Source organism: Balaenoptera ricei, chromosome 19 (assembly GCF_028023285.1).
Source record: "Balaenoptera ricei isolate mBalRic1 chromosome 19, mBalRic1.hap2, whole genome shotgun sequence".
Taxonomy (NCBI): Eukaryota; Metazoa; Chordata; class Mammalia; order Artiodactyla; family Balaenopteridae; genus Balaenoptera; species Balaenoptera ricei.
In genome coordinates, this window is record NC_082657.1 from 4,092,427 (window position 1) to 4,109,818 (window position 17,392).

At 44.3% G+C, this 17,392-nt stretch overlaps 1 protein-coding gene across 1 annotated transcript; it reads left to right on the forward strand.

Annotated features, from left to right (window-relative positions):
* The first annotated feature begins 1,222 nt into the window (after positions 1-1,222).
* On the forward strand, positions 1,223-9,744 carry NLRP12 (NLR family pyrin domain containing 12). Its single transcript, XM_059905400.1, has 7 exons — positions 1,223-1,296; positions 2,608-2,778; positions 4,746-4,909; positions 6,376-6,382; positions 6,729-6,899; positions 8,857-9,027; positions 9,657-9,744. The coding sequence occupies exons 1-7, from the start codon at positions 1,223-1,225 to the stop codon at positions 9,742-9,744; spliced, it is 846 nt and encodes a 281-aa protein (XP_059761383.1).
* Positions 9,745-17,392: the final 7,648 nt, after the last annotated feature.

Sequence of the window (17,392 nt, forward strand, 5' to 3'; positions counted from 1 at the left end):
TAGCTGTGGCACACGGGTCCAGTCGCTCCACGGCATGTGGGATCTTCCCAAACCAGGGCTCGAACCCGTGTCCCCTGCACCGGCAGGCAGATTCTCAACCACTGCGCCACCAGGGAAGCCCTTGCCTTGGGTCTTTGTTGCTGTGCGCGGGCTTTCTCTAGTTGAGGCGAGCGGGAGATACTCTTCGTTGCAGTGCGCGGGCTTCTCATTGTGGTGGCTTCTCTTGTTGCCGAGCACAGGCTCTAGGCACGCGGGCTTCAGTAGTTGTGGCTCATGGGCTTAGTTGCTCCGCGGCATGTGGGATCTTCCTGGACCAGAGCTTGAACCCGTGTCCCCTGCATTGTCAGGGGGATTCTTAACCACTGCGCCACCAGGGAAGCCTGAGTACATTTTCTTGATGTATCTCCTAATCTCTTTTTTCCTAGAGTAGTTTCAGTCTCACTTTTTTTTTTTTCATGCCAATGATTTGTTGGAGGAACTGGGCATTCATCCTATAGTAAGGAGGTTGGCAAACCTTTTCCTGTAAATGTTTTCAGCTTTGTGGGCTGGACAGATGCTCTGTGTTGCAACAACTCAACTCTGCCACTGCAACAGAAAGCAATGTAGAAAATACATACATGAATGGGCATGGTTGGGTTCCAATAAAACTTTATTTACAAAAGAAGTTTGTAGGGCTTCCCTGGTGGCACAGTGGTTAAGAATCCGCCTGCCAATGCAGGGGACACAGTTGTGAGCCCTGGTCCGGGAGGATCCCACGTGCCGAGGAGCAACTAAGCCCATGTGCCACAACTACTGAGCCTGCGCTCTAGAGCCCGCAAACCACAACTACTGATCCCGCGTGCCACAACTAATGAAGCCCAGGCGCCTAGAGCCCCTGCTCTGCAACAAGAGAAGCCACCACAATGAGAAGCCCGCGCACCACAACGAAGAGTAGCCCCCGCTCACCGCATCTACAGAAACCCCACACACAGCAACGAAGACCCAATGCAGCCAAAAATAAATAAATTAATTAATATAAATTAAAAAAATAAAATAAAGACGACAAAATGCTTCAGAAATTGTGAAGTGACATACAAGGGCCAAACATCATCTTGGTGAAGCGACTGTCCTATCTTTCCTTCATGCAGACCCGAGAGGAATATTTTGCCAGATGCCTACAGCAAACAGCTCACTGCTGCCCTAAGCACCAATCCCAACCTGGTGGAGCTGGCTTTGTACAACAATGCCCTGGGGAGCCAGGGGCAAAGCTGCTGTGTCAGGACTCAGACACCCCGGCTGCAAACTTCAGAACCTGAGGTGAGTCTAGGCCAGTCTGTGGGCTTCTGGTGAAGCTCTGTCTCACAGGGCTCAGTCAGAAAGAACATAGGGCGGGACTTCTCTGGCGGTCCAGTGGTTAAGACTCCCAGCTACCACTGCAGGGGGCACAGGCTCAATCCCTGGTTGGGGAACTAAGATCCTGCAAGCTGCATGGTGTGGCCAAAAACAAAAAAAAAACAACAACCAAAAAAACCCCCAACTCAGCTGCTTAAAGCAAGAACGTAGGATGATGTGTTAGTCTGCTTGGGCTCCCATAGCAAAGTGCCACAGGCTGGGTGACTTAAACAATGGACTTTTATTTTCTCACAGTTCTGGAGGCTGGAAGCCCGAGATCAAGGTGTCAGCAGGGTTGGTTTCTTCTGAGGTCTCTCTTCTTGGCTTGCAGATGGCCATCTTCTCACTGTGTCCTCACATGGTCTTTCCTCTGTGTGTGTCTGTGTCCAAATTTCCTCTTCTTGTAAGGACACCAGTCATATTGGACTAGGGTCCACCCTAATGACCTCATTTTAACTTATTTACCTTCTGGTAGTGATGGAGAAAAGAAGTGGAGAAGAGTGAATGGAGGGGAGGGATAAATTAGGAGTTTGGGACTAACATATACACACCACTATTTACAAAACAGATAACCAACAAGGATCTACTGTAGAGCACAGGGAACTATACACAATATTTTGTAATAACCTATAAAAGAAAAGAATCTGAAAAAATCTATATCTATTTCTATACCTATATCTATCTATCTATATCTATCTATCTATCTATCATCTATCTATCTATAACTGAATCACTCTGCTGTACACCAGCAATTAACACAACATTGTCAATCAACTATACTTCAGTTAAAAAAGAAAAGTGAATGCGAGGGGTCTTGAATTCCTCTCATAAAGGCAACCTCTGTGAAAGCATTTCCTTGACTGCAAAGTGCCAAAATATGTTATATTATTCTTGTTTCTTTTATTTTTTTTTATTGAGCTACATACACTTCACACACCAGACAACTCAGTGATTTTTTTTTTTTAGTATATTCGCCAGATGGTGTAAACATCACCCCTATCTAATTCCAGATCATTTGCATCACACCAGAAAGAAACACCACACCCGTTAGCAGTCACTCCTTTGATTTCCCTCCCCTCAGCCCCTGGCAACCACTAATCTCCTTTCTTTGATTTTAGAAAAGGGGGGAATATAGGTATAGATCAAAAAAAGAGGGGAGAGAAAGGACAGGGACAGATTTTACAAAACAACGACAAAGGAAGTCACCTGGCTCTTTTCTTCTTCTTTCCATCCCAGGTTGAAGAGGTGCCGGGTTTCCAGCTGTGCCTGCCAGGACCTTACCACTGCTCTGATAGCCAATAAGCATCTACTAAGAATGGACCTGAGCGGCAACGGCCTTGGGCTGCCAGGCATGAAGCTGCTTTGCGAGGGGCTCCGGCATCCCAAGTGCACGCTACAGATGGTGCAGTGAGTCTCCATCCCCTGGAACAAGTCCTTAATTTTCATGATCTCCTGGGACAAGCTTGTCGTCCCCCGGGGCTTGAAGTATCTCCCCAAATGCTGACCCCCAAACCCCTACCTTGAATTAGGGCTGCCTTTAGACCGGTGACCTGAGACCCGTGCCTTAGACCCTTTACACTTTGGAGGACCTCTTTCTGACCTCTTCTGACCCCACCCATTTCCACATGGTGAGGAGTTCCTGAAGCCACCTGCCCACCCAGAACCCACACCCTATTTATTGACTGCATACTGAGTAGTCAGAACCCCAGAGCTCCCCGTGCAAAGATCCTTTAGTTGTGCAATTCCCTTTTTCTGCAATGCTGCTGTTTTAGTAAAACCACCCAGTTTCCCGCCTGTGTGTCTTTGCTACTACTCATAAGAACACTCCACTTCTGACACTTCTGTGTGGGGGGTTTTCCCCACACCAAGGAACTCTGTGACACCAGTTGGGTGTCCTGCAGTTCAACTCGATTCTAACACGACCTACCTGGAGATAGCGTCAGATCCCAAGGTTAAGGGCTCAGTCCCTGGAGACTTCCCCCGCCCAGCCCCCCCACTTCAGACGCCAATAGCAAATCCAGGTTGTCACCTGTGCCACTGACCCATCAGCTGTAAATCAAAGGTTCCCACAACCCGCCCCCCTGGGTTCTATTAATTTGCTAGAGGGGCTCACAGATGTCAGGGAAAGCACTTACATTTACTTGTTTATTAAAGGATGTGATAAAAGATACAGATGAACAGATACATAGGTCTGGGGAAGGTCCCAAGTTTGGGAGTTTCAGTCTCTGCCAAGTTTGGGTCCATCACCCTCTTAGTACATGGATGTGTTTGCCAACCCGGGAGCTCTCTGAACCCTGTGCTAGTGGGATTTTTATGGAGGCTTCCTCACATAGGCATGATCAAATAGTATAATAACTCCATTTCCACCCTTCTCCACTCTTTGGAGAAGGGTTGGGGTGGGGGCAGGGCTGAAAATTCCAAACTTTTAATCATGGCTTGGTCTTTCTGGTGACCGTCTCCCATCCAGGAGCCCACCCAGAGTCAACTCAGTAAAACAAAAGATTCTCCAAGTTTTTTGTTTGTTTGTTTTTGGTTTTTTTTAATCACTTAGGAAATCAGGGATTTAGCAGCTCTGTGCCAGGGACCAGAGCAGAGACCAAAACATATTTTTTCTATTATCTCTCAACCTCTCCTATCCTATTCCTCCAGATGAACTTCTACTTAGCCTTGGAGAACCAGTTCAAATTCTCCCAGAGAGCCTTCCCTCACTGTACACCATTTGTCAAAGATGGGTTAGGTCGTCCCTCCACCAGGATGGTTTTAACAAACAGCTCATGTTGATGGTGCACTGACCATCTGTCAGGCTTGTTCTACACCCTCTCTCTGTGTAATAAATTATATAATCCTCACAACGACCCTCTGAGGCAGGCGCTGTTATTATCCTTATTTTAGAGTCAGTGAACCTGAGACATGGCAGCACATGTAACAGAAAACTGATACTTGATTAAAACTCACTTGAGAGAATTCCATGGTGGTCCAGTGGTTAGGACTCTGCACTCTCGCTGCTGAGGGCCTGGGTTCAATCCCTGGTCAGGGAACTAAGATCCCACAAGCCGCACAGCGCAGCTAAGAAAACCCAACTCGCTCGAGGTCACAGGGTTAGGGGGTGTGGATGGATGCAAACACAGGTTGTTGAGCCCTAGAGACTCTGTTCTGAATTATCGTGCTATGTATACTACCTCCATGGCACCACCTACATTGGATTATGATTACTCACCTGTTTGTCTTATTAGAGAGGATTCTCCTCGCTGGAAATGACTTAAGTCCTGTTTATCTCTAACTTTAGCGAGAATTGTAGACGCATGTTAGGTGATTAAATGCACCAGGACAGGAGCCATCAGGATACAGAAAAGCAACATCTCTTTCCTCCCAAGGTTGAGGACCTGTCAGCTGGAGGCTGGGGCTTGCCAGGAGATTGCCTCTGTGCTCAGCACCAGTCGACATCTGGTGGAGCTGGACCTGACAGGAAATGCCCTGGAGGATTCAGGTCTGAGGCTCTTGTGTCAAGGTTTGCGGCACCCAGGCTGCGCATCTTGTGGTGAGTTCTACCCTCTGTCTCTGTGCATCTGATTGCTCTAGGGACCTCATATAGGTAGAATCACAAAGTAGTTGTCTTTTTTGTGACTGGCTCATTTCACTTAGCATGGTATTTTCAAGGTTCATCCATGTTGTAGCATGTGACAGAATTTCCTTCCTTCTTAAGGCTGACTATTATTCCATTTTGTAGGTATATGTGTGTGTATATATATATAATGTTTTCTATGTGTATAATACATTTTGTTTGTCCATTCATTCATCCATTAATGGACACTTGGGTTGCTTCCACCGTTTGGCTCTTTTGAATAATGCTATGAACATTAGTGTACAAATATTTCTTTGAGCCCCTGCTTTCAATTCTTTTAGGTATATAACCAGAAGTGGAATTGATAGATCATATGCTTATTTTTAATTTTTTGAGGAACCACCGTATTGTTTTCCACAGTGGCCAAATCATTTTACATTCCTACCAACGGTGCACGAAGTTTTCAATTTCTCCACATCCTCGCCAACACTTGTTATTTTCTCTTTTTTGGATAATAGCCATCCCAATGGGTATGAGGTGGTATCTCACTGTGTTTTTGATTTGCATTTTCCTAGTCATTAGTAATATTGAGCACCTTTTTGTGTGTTTGTGGCCATTTATATGTCTTTGGAGAAATGTCTATTCAAGCCTTTGGCCATTTTTCAAACAAGTTATTTATTTGGAAACATTACTTTTAAGATTGAGGGCAGGCATTTGCAGCAACATGGATGGACATAGAGATGATCATACTAAGCAAAGTAAGTCAGAAAGAGAAAGACAAATACCATATGATGTCACTTACATGTGGAATCTAAAATACAACACACAATAGCCAGGACATGGAAACAACCTAAATGCCCATCAACAGAGGAATGGATAAAGAAGATGTGGTACATATATACAATGGAATATTTCTCAGCCATAAAAATGAATGAAATTGGGTCATTTGTAGAGACGTGGGTAGATCTAGAGACTGTCATACAGAGTGAAGTAAGTCAGAAAGAGAAAAACAGATTTCGTATATTAACGCATATATGTGGGATCTGAAAAAAACTGGTATAGATGATCTTATTTAGAAGGTAGAAATAAAGACACAGACATAGAGAACAAACGTATGGATACCAAGGGGGAAAGGTGGTGGGGGGGTGGATGAATTGGGAGATGGGGATTGACATATATACACTATTGATACTATGTATAAAATAGATAACTAATGAGAACCTACTGTAGAGCACAGGGAACTCTACTCAGTGCTCTGTGGTGACCTAAATGGGAAGGGAATCCAAAAAAGAGCAGATGTATGTATATGTATAGCTGATTCACTTTCCTGTACAGTAGAAACTGACGCAACATTGTGAAGCAACTATACTCTAATAAAAATTTTTTAAAAATATGACACGAACGTATCTATGAAACAAAAACAAATTCACAGTTGAGAACAGACTTGTGGTTGCCAAGGCGGAAGTGGGGTGGGGGAGGGAAGGATTGGGAGTTTGGGGTTAGCAGATGGAAACTATTCTATACAGGATGGAGAAACCACAAGGTCCTACTGTTTAGCACAGGGAACTATATTCAATATCTTGTAATAAACTATAATAGAAAAGAATATGAAAAAGAATATATATATATATGTATAACTGAGTCACTTTGCTGTACCACAGAAATTAACACAACATTGTAAATCAACTATACCGCAATAAAATTTTTTTAAAAAAGATTGGGGGCAGGGAGGATAAAATTAGCATTGTATAGGAAATGGAACTCCATAATAGATGTTGAATTGGATTTCCTGCAGGTTGAAGATTTGCCACCTCACTGCTGCTGCCTGCGAAGACCTGGCATCCACCTTCAGTGTGAACCAGAGCCTCATGGAGCTGGACTTAAGCCTGAATGACCTGGGGGACCCTGGGGTGCTGCAGCTGTGTGAGGGCCTCAGGCAACCCCAGTGCAAACTCCAGACCCTCTGGTGAGTCCCGCTTTACTCACCACCCTAAGAGTCCAAATTCACAATCCCTGCCCTCCTGTCTGGGCTCAGTGGGGCCATCTCCCTCCCCTCTTCTCCTAACCTCTTGCTACATCAGCCCCCGTTGAAAGGTTTTTCTGCCACAGGGCCTTTGCACAAGCAGTTCTTTCTTCCTGGAATGTACTTCTGCTCTGATTTCTGCTTTTTTTTTTTACCCTGATAACACCTGTTTCATCTGTTAGGACTCAAAACGAATGCTTCTTCATGGATACCTCCTCTAACCCCTAGATAAGGTCTAGTTTTAGGATCTTATTTGACCTTATTATTCTCCTCAGCATCACTTATTGTAATTTGTATGTGTGTGTGTAGTATTCCAGAAGTGCAGAAAGTGCAGGAGCTGGGCAACTCTGTGTTCCAACGGCTAGTATAAGACCTGGCTCAGAGGAGCTTAGAAATACATATACTTTCAAATGAGGGAACAGATGAAAAAACAAATGAACAAAAATAAAACGCAGCAAGGGGACTTCCCTGGTGGTGCAGTGGTTAAGAATCTGCCTGCCTATGCAGGGAACACGGGGTTGATCCCTGGCCCGGGAAGATCCCACATGCTGCGGAGCAACTAAGCCTGTGCGCCACAACTACTGAGCCTGCGCTCTAGAGCCCACAAGCCACAACTACTGAAGCCCAAGCACCTAGAGCCTGTGTTCCACAAAGAGCCTGTGCTCTGCAAGAGAAGCCACTGCAATGAGAAGCGCGCGCACCTCAACGAAGAGTAGCCCCCGCTCGCTACTAGAGAAAGCCTACGTGCAGCAGTGAAGACCCAACGCAGCCAAAAACAAATAAATAAAATAAAATTATACAAAAAAAAGAAAGAAAAGAAAATGCAGCAAGGCTGTCAATTCCCAGAAAATTCTTTTTCTTTGTAGTCCCAAGGGAGAGTGCTTTTTAAATTTTTTTTTTTTGGTCCTATGGTAGCATCATCGATTATCTGATGTCATTTGCTTTGGAATATATATATATATATATATATATATTTTTTTTTTTTTTTTTTTCTTTTGAGACATTGAGTCATACCTTGGCTTCTATTGTGTTTAGAGAATTAGGATAAATCTGTGCCCCATCTTCACACCTTTCTCTCTACTGCATCCTTTAAACATTTCCTTTTTGAGCTGCAGATACACGTAATTAGAAGGTTCATAATCCTCACCTGGTACCACCATATCACTATGGACCCACATGTGCCTTTGTTTTATTTTTGTCTCCTTCCTTGCCCTCCCCAGATCTCATCCGTAGACACTCATGTCTTCATTTTATCTAAATAATGCATCTCATCAGCTTTTGGTTTTTTTCCCACTTACCTTCATACACTGAATATCTTTTCATATTGGTATAAGCATATCTAATTGAGTCCTTCAAACTGACCTATACGCCATCATTTGCATAAATCAAATGTTATTGATTCATCCAGGAACTCTGTCCCTATAATTGTGTACAGTGTTGTGACGTATATTCTTATTTATTTATTTTTGGCTGCATTGGGTCTTCATTGCTGTGCACGGGCTTTCTCTAGTTGCGGAGAGCGGGGGCTACTCTTCGTTGCAGTGTGCGGGCTTCTCATTACGGTGGCTCCTCTTGTTGTGGAGCACGGGCTCTAGGCACACAGGCTTCAGTAGTTGTGGCACGCGGGTTCAGTAGTTGTGGCTCGCGGGCTCTAGAGCACAGGCTTGGCAGTTGTGGCGCACGGGCTTAGTTGCTCCGCGGCATGTGGGATCTTCCCGGACTGGGGCTCGAACCCGTGTCCCCTGCATTAGCAGGCGGATTCTTAACCACTGCGCCACCAGGGAAGTCCCTCTCCTTTTTCTTAAACTGATCCCTAAAAACATCATCCTGATTCCCTATGAAGATGAGACTTTCCAACATAACTGCCGACGTGGCTTCAACCACTTCCTATCTTCCACAGGCTGCACAGCTGTGGCCTCACAGCCAAAGCTTGTGAGGATATCTCTTCCACCCTGGGGGTCAACCAGACCCTAACAGAGCTTTATCTTACCAACAACGCCCTGGGGAACACAGGTGTCAGGCTGCCATCCAAGAGGCTGAGTCATCGGGGCTGCAAACTTCGAGTCCTCTGGTGAGAGATGGTCCCTGGTTCTGGAGGAGACAGGATACAGGGCTTGGAGTTAGAAGTAAAAGTCAATCACTGAAACCCTCCCTTTGGATAAACAAATAATCTAGAAAATTTGCAAATAGTTAATTTGTCCACTTGTGTATGCAATTTGTGCAAAATACAGAGGCCTTACTTTGCCTCTTGGGAGACACTTATACCTTTTACTGGTGGTGTGACCTTGGGTAATTTAACCTTGGGTAATTACCTAATCTGACAAGTGAGGCCATTGTACCTTAATGAGAATCTGGAATTACTCTGCCTGGCCTCAAATTCTAATTCCATCACTTACCAGTTTTGTGATGTATTTTTGTAAATTAGTCAACCTCTTGGCACCTCAGTATCCCTGTCTGTAAAATGAAAATAGCTGCTTCTTCATAAGATTAGTACAAATTAAATGAGTTAACACAGGTTTGGGATTTAAAATGGTGTGTAGCTCAGAGTAAGCCTATTTCCCAATAGGATTTGGTTTCAAATGAAGAACTAGTTAATGGAATTATGTATTTTAACAGGGCAGGATGCATGCATGATAGGTTTGATATATCATCTGAATGCCACAATAGTGGCCTGGACTATTTCCCACTCTGTGTCCTCAGGCTATTTGGAATGGACCTGAATAAAATGACCCGCAGAAGTTTGGCAGCTCTTCGCCTAACGAAACCTTACTTGGACATTGGCTGCTGAATGGTTCCAGCTGCTGGTTCTTCTCTTGAAGTCAGGACAGAAGAGGATCATCCCAGAACCCGAGAATCAACAACGAGCCGGTTCTTTACTTCCTCAAGAGACAAACTCCTCTGCAGGATAATCCTTGCTGCTTGGGGTCTATGTAATCATCGTGGGACAGAGCTTGGAATTGTAGTTTTGGGAGTTGGTGCTTTGGAGAGAATTTAGGGCAGGGCCCAAATCATTCTAGAGCAGAAACTCTAAACTGAAGGTGATGTTTCCTCTCCAACCTCCGCCGCCCCCCCCCCACCCCCCGCCCCGCAGAATACCTGGCAGTGTCAGAGGATACTTGGGTTGGGGAGCTACTGGCGTTTTGTGGGTAGAGGCCAGGGGTCCTGCTAAACATCCTATAATACACAAGACAGCCTCCCATAGCAAAGCGTTAGGGAACTGTTGACCGAAACCCCCCCCACCGCCGCCTCCGCCTTGGCCAGGCCTGCTTGCCTGAGTTTTCTCACAACAGGAGGTCCCGGTAAGGAATCTGGTAAACTAAGCAGGAGAATTCGGGAGGGGCCAAAAGAGGGAGGAGGGCCTTCCCTGGTGGCTCAGTGGTTAAGAATCCGCCTGCCAATGCAGAGGACACGGGTTCGAGCCCTGCTCCGGGAAGATCCCACATGCCGCAGAGCAACCAAGCCCGCGCGCCTAAAGCCCGTGCTCCGCAACAAGAGAAGCCACCGCAGTGAGAAGCCTGCGCACAGCAACGAAGAGTAGCCCCCGCTCACTGCAACTAGAGAAAGCCCGCGCAGCAACGAAGACCCAATGCAGCCAAAAATAAATAAAATAAATTAAAAAGAAAAACAAACAAACAAAAACAAAAGAGGGAGGAGATGACCAGCCTTCCAGAGACTTCTCACTGAATCCATCTTGGCTGAGAGATGCACGCACGACCAGGGAGGACCCTGAGTCAGACTATGGGCCAAGCAAGATGATTGGCCAGAGACAAGCCGGAAAGTGACTTCATTACCCTGAGACTGCAAGCCACGTGGCAGAGCAGTTCTCCTGGGTCACCTCACCCTGCTGCTCTCTGCTTGGGCGCCCCTTCCCAAGTCTTTTGCTTTGTCAGCCCGTGTCTCCTGGGACAACTCGTCACCGAGTGTTAGACAAGAGCCCGCTCTCGGGCCCTGGAAAGGGTCCCCCTTCCTGCAACAACAGTACTTGGCTTCAATGTCAACTATGCCAAAGTTGAGAAGCCTTATTCTCAGAGAGGATTGGTGCAGTGAAGATATTAGGCAGTTTGGGAGGATGGTGTATCTTAGATTGTCATGCCAACAACCCTTGCAATCTTGGTTTGCACCATGATTCTGTCCTGACTGGAGCTAACAGAACTATGGTTGGACACCTGCAGGCTGGCCAATGACCTACACCAGGCTTTGGATGAAAACATTAAATCAGCCACAATTTCATTATTGGGGACTTGAGCTAGGAAACTTCAGACTATGCCAATGATCATTGGCAAACTTCACCAGGATGCCATGAGCATGCCATGCTGAAGATGTCTGGAAAGACCAGAATTTACTAGGAAGCAGAGGAAATTTGTACATAAGACTTAGTGACTTTGTAACCTAGGAAAGGTTGAAAAACCCAGACTCTGAAGGCGACATTCCTGTGGCCATCAATAAATGTTCTGGCTACTCACATAAAACTGTCCCTTGAAATACTCATTAAGCTGCTGAACCCTATAATTAAACCCTTAAATTATTAAATCCTTAGCTTAGCCTGGCCTCAGATCTCCCTTAAAAGCAGCTTCTGAAACAAGCTCTATTCGATCATGACCAGACTTTTAAGGCTGACTGAACTAAGGGTAACCTGTCCCACTTTAACCCAATCCCTAGGCTGTGTCATAAAGCTGAAGGCTAATGAAATCTGTGGGTGTGAACGTTGAGTACGCCTTGACCTCAAGGTATGGGCTTTCTGGTTTTATGTTCATAGTATTCAACTAGCAACACAGAACTCCCAGGACTTGAGTTTAATTACTGGTCACTCAAGGTCCAGTAGATGGAATGGTTTGGGGAGGGCTACTGGGAAACAGCCTGTCAAGAGGTGGGATGTCCCAATTGCAATAGCTGGAATTTTTAACTATAAATGGAGTATAACCTATATAAATTATGAATCACTTATTTCTGTACACCTGTAATTCTATCAACTATATTTCAAGAGTTTTAGAATTACCCAATCACCAAGCAAAACACGAAGCTGCATCCTCAAATTCTAAGGACAGTCCTCCTTGAACAGGACTTCATATTTACCTGTAGTTTAAGGGTCTTGGCAGACTGCTAGCCCATTGATTCTGAGACCCTAGTTCAGCCATTTGAACTTGAGCAATTTCTTAATTTGCATTTAATACAATCAACTCTTAATATTGGGTTGGCCAAAGTTTGGGCTTTTGTTACAAGAACCCGAACTTTTTGGCCAACCCGATGTTGGCCAACTTACACCTTTCATAGCTTTTCTCTTGACAACCTGTGTAGAGCTGATGAGAAAGCTACAAATTCCCTTTTTAGTATTCTGAAGGGTATTTTATGTCCTAAGTGCTATTAACCAAAACTTGGAAAAAACTTAGGAATATGGAGAATATGGCAGGTGTCTCCATAAAGGTAGGGAACTCAAGGCCTTCATTTTTTTGCTGCACCTGAAGGCCTGTGGGATTAGTTCCCCACCCATGGATTGAAACCACGCCCTCCCGCAATGAAGGCCTAACGAGGGAATTCCCTCTAGGCCTTAATTTACTAAGCTCAAACCCTCTCCATTTGGCTAATTCTGATAAAGGGCACTAAAACCCTAAGGGAAACAAGCTTTTCCTCTTTTGCTGCTTAAAGGGCAAGCAATGTTCACGAGGCACACCACTGGGCCCACCCACTTCACCACCACCCCCAAGGACCCCCTAACTTGCAGAAACTGGGGGATTTGGAATTACTGGAAAAATAGGCAAATGCACACACAATATGGGTATACAGTTTTATTAACATTTAAATTTCACCAAGAGTTCGCTAGCCGTTTGTTCAGATCTTTAAAGACAAAATGGGCAAACAGCTTTAAGGCTGCGGATGTTATTGAACACTGCACAATATATTCACCAACTACACAATCGAAGGGGTATGACTATACCCTTAGGAGCACCAAGTATAGAACAAGCCCTGGAACTGGAGGACAAACCCGCCCCGCCATTCAAGACTGAACAGAGGTCTTTGGTTGCTGACAGAGTCTCCCCTTGACTTCAGACTTGAGACAAACCGAGGGAGTCTGTCAGTATACAAAAACCACTGCCTTCATTGACAGGATGGCCTGGCCAGAGCCAATTCAGGTTGGGGGCCAGTCTGAGGTGAGCAGGGTTGGCTGGAGGCTGGAAATGTTGCAGCTGAAGGCCAGCATCGGCAGATGAGAGCAGCCATCTTCTAAAAATCGCTGATTTCTACGCAAAAGTTTCTAAGATGCATTTCCCAAACAGGGACACTCGAAATGGGAGCACTTTCCAGTCGTACAAAACGGCAAGCACCCCCATTTTGAGTATCACGGTCTGAGTTGTTTTAACTTGTTCCTGGAGAAAACACCGAAGAATCTCTTGACCCTATGAACCTGGTTCTAGAAAGCGCCTACACATGCCTGAAAGGTCACTGGTCTTAAGATAATGTTAAAAGCATAGGAACTACTACCTGCATGCCATTACTTGGAGAATGATTATGTTTCTAGGTGGTACTGGTATTCTGCTACTAATTTTTATTCCCCCTCCACCACTAGCAAGCACATACCGGTGGGGTGACCATTCCCGAAGTTGTTACCTAAATTCAGATGGGTACCTGAAAGAGTAATAAGGCATTTACTGTATTCTAAGACACTAATTTCCCAATGGACACCAGAATCCCAGCAATTAATACCCTTCCCATAGGAGTTACCAGCAGAAGACAGTCTGACGATACCCAGAACAGGACAGACTGGTCTTGAGCCGAGCAATCCCAAAAACCTTTGGCCAGAGATAGCCTTAAGTCTGCTCAGCCCAATAAACCCAGTCCAGGAGTTCAAAAAGGCTTGTCAAGGACCACCGTACTATGTCAAATGGAAGCTACCTTTAGTCCCGCCGCGTGGCATGCGGGAACCTATTTCCCAACCAGGGGTGGAAGCCACGCCCCCTGCAGTGGGAGCGCCACGCCCCCTGCAGTGGAAGCGCCGCCTTAACCACTGGACCCCCAAGGAAGTCCCGGAAGCTACTTTCTCAATCGGTAACACTCAAAAGATGGCGGCACTTCCCTTCGTAGAACAGAAAGTGCCCCCACAGTTTGAGTACCACAGGCCGAGAAGTTCCATAAGGGACATCACCAACTGAAGGACTTACCAGACAGGGAACGCCTGCAAAGGACTAAGATGAACCCCACCTTGATCCCCAGATCTGGAAAATGAAAAGAGGTAAAGTTAAGATAAGAAAATCTGACCTTGGAGATCAAGCTCATTGCATCCCCTCCGCACGCAATTAACACAAGTCAAAATTCAATTAATGAGCATTCAGCGCATGCAACAGTTTCGGGTTGGTGAGATGGGCTTACCTTAAGGGGCTCCATTTTGAGCCTGTTAACCAAGTGTTGTTACTTAACACACCGAATACACACACCCCAAGCCACAGGTAAAAAAGACGAGAGACTTACAGAACCTGCCTTATATTGCTCCGCAATGAGTTAAGACCGAACCTCTCCAATGTAGATATCCCAAGTCATAGACCACACTACGCCCACACATATACCTTCTGGACCCAAAGGCCGAAGGAGGGAAGGGCACACATAGGGTTCAGGCTTGAGAGGAAAGGGAACTTAGGGTGAAAGGAGGGGACGAGCATCCCAATCGAATTTCAGAATGCACAAGGGAAGGCAAGTCCCCAAAGGATAAAAAGTTAAAGAAAATGGCTTCCTGGACGGAGGGGAGGATAGAGAAGTAAAGGTGAAATAAAGTGCAGGCGATACTTACAAGACGCTGAGTCACGCTGCTTTCCTCTTCAGGTGAGAGCTGGGCGCTCCTGGGCTCTTATATAAGCCAACGACCCAGACTTTGAGGGGAAGACCACTCCCCTCCACCGGTCTCCACCCACACCCACCCAGCCTCCTTTTGGGTCAGACCCACCCTCTTTTTTTTTTTTTTTTTTTGTTAAACTGTTGACTCCTTTATTGTTTATCGCACCAGAACAAACTATTGTTGTAAACAAACTGGCGAAAAAAAAAGGATAGAAGTACCCAGGAGAATGACATTCTACCTCCTGGGGTCTCAGTTATTCATTCAACAACTATTTACATAGAATATTGATTTGTCATATTTATTGAGCAGATAAAATACACCAGGCCTTTTGCTAGTTTTGGGGGTGATTGAGGTGAATAAGACCATGGATTTTATAGTCTAGAACAGTGGTTTTCAACTGAGGGTGACTTTTTTCCTCCCCAGGGGACATTTGGCAATGTCTGGAGACATTTTTGGTTGTCACAACTGGGGTGAGGAGTGGAGTACGGCCAGCCTATAGTGGGTAATACCAGGGATCTTGGCAAACATCCTACAGTGTACAGGCCCTCATAATAAAGAATTGTCCCCGCCCAAGATGTGAATAGCGCTGAAGCTGAGAAACTATGATCTAGGTAGAGGTAGGGTGATGGACAGAAAAAAAACAACAAACAAGCACACATCTAATTGCTGTTCATATTATTTCATCTGAATCTCTGCATATTCATATAAACATTGACGTGGGGATCACTTCTGTGCTCTTTAAATCCAATAGCCTATTAAAAAGTATTTAAAATAGGTTTTAGCAACCATGAATATTAGAATAAAATTTCTCAAAATGTTTTCAGTATCTTTTAAAAATGTGCACAATTTTACTAAACTGATGCATATTTTCGAGGTCTTATTATTCTCCCTGTAACAAATCTTGGACAAGGAGTAACAAGTCCATGGGACTTGCTAAGGATGGTTGGATGAACTACAGAAAATGTATAAATAAAATAGTAGAAAAATAAATAAATGTGCTTTAATGCTTGAATGGCAATACAGAGTATGCTTTTGCCGTAATTTCATTAATTCCGTAATTTTAGATATTTTCAATTTTTATAGATTTAGAATAATTTATCAATAGTGCTATAATGAGCATTTTTTATTATTTAAAGTTTTTTGGTTTTTTATTTTTTATTTTAAAAAATTTTTATTGGAGTATAGTTGATTTACAATGCTGTGTTAGAATGAGCATTTTTTAATTTTCCTTTTTTTCTCTTTTAAATTTTCGTTTTTTCTTTTACAATGAGCATTTTTTTTTTGGCCACGCAGCTTGGCTTGCGGGATCTTAGTTCCCCGACCAAGGATTAAACCTGGGCCCAAGGCGGTGAAAGTACCCATTCCTAACCACTGGAACGCCAGGGAATTCTCTAAAATGAGCATTTTTGAGAGCAACTTTGATAGGAGTGGAGACATTTGTTTCTGATGTCTTCTACAAATCCGTGTTAACCCTCCAAATATTCTCTGCATTTGGAAGTACTGAAATGAAGTGATTTGCCCAAGAAAACATGGCCAGAAGTAAATGGAATTGAACCCAGGTTTAGAAGTTCTTGCTTTGGTCCTGGTCAAGGTTGCTGGGGGTGACCACTACTTCTGACCTGGCATCTGCTGAGCCCATTCAGAGTCAGATCTAACCTGTCCACTCCTCTCCCATCCCACCTGGACCTCTCATACATCCCCAGCAAGTTCCTACCCGTCACCTTATTTTGTGTGTATGCCATTTTGTCAGCCATGGGCAGCTTTCTCTTCTTGCCCTTCATCCTCATGGAGTACATTCAGGACTGACCCCTACGTGTCTTTCACGTTTCATGGGCTTAACATTTCTGTTAGTCTAATAACTAACCTACCAGTTCAATTATTTGTCACAGTTATTTGTCTTTTGAGCTCAGCTCCCGGGGGACAATGGTTTGTCTTATTCACCTGGTCCCCCACCCCCAAACCAGCCCCGGAACTGGCACATTAGTAAAGGTGCATGGAGCATTTGTTTTTAAGGGTAAAAAACTCTTTTAATGCAATTGAATTTAAGGAACATTAAACAAAGACTTACATTCAAAGTTGATTTTAAGTAAATTTAATGTAAAAGACCCTATTTGATATTTTCCTAGTGATTCCTAACATTTGTGGTGAGACGGTTGTAAGATGACTTTTATTCCTCTGAGTTGACAATTACATATTTGCTTGGTCCAATAGCCTTTGCAATTTTGGTAATTTAATATGCCAATTAAAACCTCAAGTTTTAATCTTTATTAGGTGCTTTTTACAATTTTCCCCCAGCTTTATTGATGTATAATTGATTTGTTAACTATTAATTAACATTAATTATCAAATTAATATCTTTCCTCTTTAATGAGCTGCTTTTTTTTTTTAATTTTTTTATTTTTTTGGATTCAGAAATTCCAAAGACTTAAGAACTGAGATTTGATAGCCTGATGTGGCTAGGGGAAGTTGGGACTAAATGGAGGTTGGGACTAAATCAGAAATTCTTCCTGCTGAATTGGAAGGTCTTCATCTGCAAATCACTAGACCTCGTTGTCATTACAATCACCTGGACTCTACACCCTCCCCACCCAGTTCTTAGCTTTATCTGTCTGGT

Excerpts from the sequence above, each read along its gene's own strand:
- NLRP12 (XM_059905400.1), top strand. The coding sequence starts at position 1,223 with ATGCCCTGGGGAGCCAGGGGCAAAGCTGCTGTGTCAGGACTCAGACAC. Across the intron at positions 1,297-2,607 it reads TGCAAACTTCAGAACCTGAG|GTTGAAGAGGTGCCGGGTTT; the intron begins GTGAGTCTAGGC and ends TTTCCATCCCAG. Across the intron at positions 9,028-9,656 it reads TGCAAACTTCGAGTCCTCTG|GCTATTTGGAATGGACCTGA; the intron begins GTGAGAGATGGT and ends CTGTGTCCTCAG.